This window comes from Asterias rubens, chromosome 7, assembly GCF_902459465.1.
Source record: "Asterias rubens chromosome 7, eAstRub1.3, whole genome shotgun sequence".
Taxonomy (NCBI): domain Eukaryota; kingdom Metazoa; phylum Echinodermata; class Asteroidea; order Forcipulatida; family Asteriidae; genus Asterias; species Asterias rubens.
The window spans coordinates 9,856,068-9,858,481 of record NC_047068.1 but is presented as its reverse complement, the minus strand read 5'-3'; the positions used below and the strand labels follow the sequence as shown (position 1 = coordinate 9,858,481).

The 2,414-nt window shown below is 39.2% G+C and overlaps 1 protein-coding gene across 1 annotated transcript; it reads right to left on the bottom strand.

Moving 5' to 3' along the window:
* Positions 1-876: 876 nt before the first annotated feature.
* Positions 877-1,837, bottom strand: LOC117292408 (putative cell-type specific agglutination protein pfl7). The gene is made up of 2 exons (XM_033774437.1): positions 1,810-1,837; positions 877-1,535 (listed from the first exon to the last, which is right to left on the bottom strand). Exons 1-2 carry the CDS (start codon positions 1,835-1,837, stop codon positions 877-879), a joined length of 687 nt encoding a protein of 228 aa, XP_033630328.1.
* Between the last annotated feature and the right edge of the window lie 577 nt (positions 1,838-2,414).

Sequence of the window (2,414 nt, the reverse complement as noted above, 5' to 3'; positions counted from 1 at the left end):
CTGTATTTTTCAATCATGTAAAGCTATGAAATTGACATATTATAAATTAACAATTCTAAATTATGCTAATATTGCAGAATTCGTTCGAATAAAACAGATCTTCACCTTCAGATTTGAGCAAAATGAAACATTTTGTCACCTCCCTGTACTGTATGTGTTCTATTATCCGAATACGCGGCTGGCTATTTCGGAAATACGCTGCTCGAGTCTCGTACTCTGACCATCAGTTAAACCCTACGCCCATCTCATTGAACCATAGGAACCATACTATACCGTCCACAGTATAGTCTGGCCCGATCCAAAACATTACGGATACGGGGATCAAGTGGACAAGAAGCCATACTATATCCCACAATTCCGTTTTCGCACATATATAAGAACACCGCACATGTATATTAAATTATCGCATATGTATATCGTCACAAAACATCGCATACAAATGATCGCACATTTTATATAAGAACGAACATCGCACATGTATATTAAATTATCGCATATGTATATCGTCACAAAACATCGCATACAAATGATCGCATATAATATATACTACAAAATTATCAAACATATATTAAAAATTACCGCATATATCTGGCAAATTATCGCACATATTACAATTTTTCGCACATATATTACAATTTATTGCATATATATTACATTTATTGCATACATCAAATGAATATCGCACATATGTGACAATTATCGCATATATATGAGAAACATCGCACATACTATCGAATAATGCAACGTTTAACACGCCATATAGTTATGTCAGGGGAGAATATTATCTCAGGAGGAAATATTGCATTTTACATGTCGACACCTTCATTCAAGTCTTACAATGCAATTTCTTCACATTGATTACCAAATGGCGACGTCTTAAAAGTTGCAATTTGCATTATTTGGCCACGTGCAATAACCGATCTCGCTACCAGTTACTTTGAAGTGTTGGTCAGTGTTGCAGCGCATGTGCTTGGGTTGACTATGATCGCATTGGTAGTACATACCACAGTCGTTTTGGTCGGGGTAGAGCCCACCATCAGCTCTTCCGTCGCAGGAGAAGCTGGTTACAGGTTTGCCGCTGGTTACCGGTTTGTCGCTGGTTGCCAGTTTGTCGCTGGTTGCATGAGTAGTAATGACTGATTGAGAAGCTGGTAAACTGTTCATCAGCTCACCAATTGTGGTTGAAGATGCTGTTGCTTGGTCGGTGATTGCCGGTGCATTGCTGGTTGCCGGTTTGCTGGTTAACGGTATGTCGCTGGTTACCGATATGTCGCTGGTTACCGATATGTCGCTGGTTGTCGGTATGTCGCTGGTCACCGGTATGTCGCTGGTTGTCGGTATGTCGCTGGTTACTGGCATGTTGCTGGTAACCGGTATGTCGCTGGTTACTGGCATGTTGCTGGTAACCGGTATGTCGCTGGTTGCCGGTGCATTGCTGGTTGCATGAGCAGTAATGACTACCGATTGAGAAGCTGGTACACCATTGGTTCCGCCGGGTATTGCTGTACTCTTTAGTTGATTGCCCGAAAAAGCATCTGGGGAAAACAAAAAACAAAAACACTTCTTGTTCTTTAAAAGTTATATACTCCTTTCCCAAACAGTATCGCAACTCCGTTTTACTTCCCACTAATTGCAAAGATTATGAGTGGCGGTGTTTGTTTCATTACAACGCACCACCAATGAATGTTATCCTAGTCGCTCGCTCCAAACCTACTCCTTCACATTATTCTGAAACATCTAAATACAAGCTTGAATTGTTTTGCACTTTTAAAAAGATGTTAACATATTCTTTTTAAACAGACGACTCACCCGATTTCCCTTCTTTAACTCGAAACATGAAGATTAAAAAAAAATTACTTTAGCCATTTCAAAGTGCTTTACCAGCTGTGATTAAAATACCGACATAATTACGTCGAGAGAAATGCAGTCATGTTCGCAAGAATCGTTCTTTCAATGTTTTTAGAACAAATATATAATTTAGAGAAGTAGACATGGGTTACCTGGTTGGTTAGTGTTACAATCCAGATATAATTTCCTCGTCAGACTGCACTTTCAGAGCTCCATAAAATAGTGCCGTGTTTTAAAGGCAGTCACTATTGGTAAATACTCAACATAATTATATACCTGGTAACGAGTAATGGAGAGAGTTTGATAGCGTAAAACATAGTGGGAAACAGCTCCCTCTGAAGTGACATAGTTTTCGAGAAAGAAGTAATTTTCCACGAACTTGATTTTGAGACTTCAGAATTAGAATTCGAGGTATTGAAATTAAGCATCTGAAAGCACACAACTTCGTGTGACAAGGGTGTTTATTCCTTCTTAGTAATCTCGGAACTTCGACGACCAATTGAGCTCAAAATTGAGCTCAAAGTGATCGAAGACTGGTATTTGACAATTACCAATAGTGGCTAGTG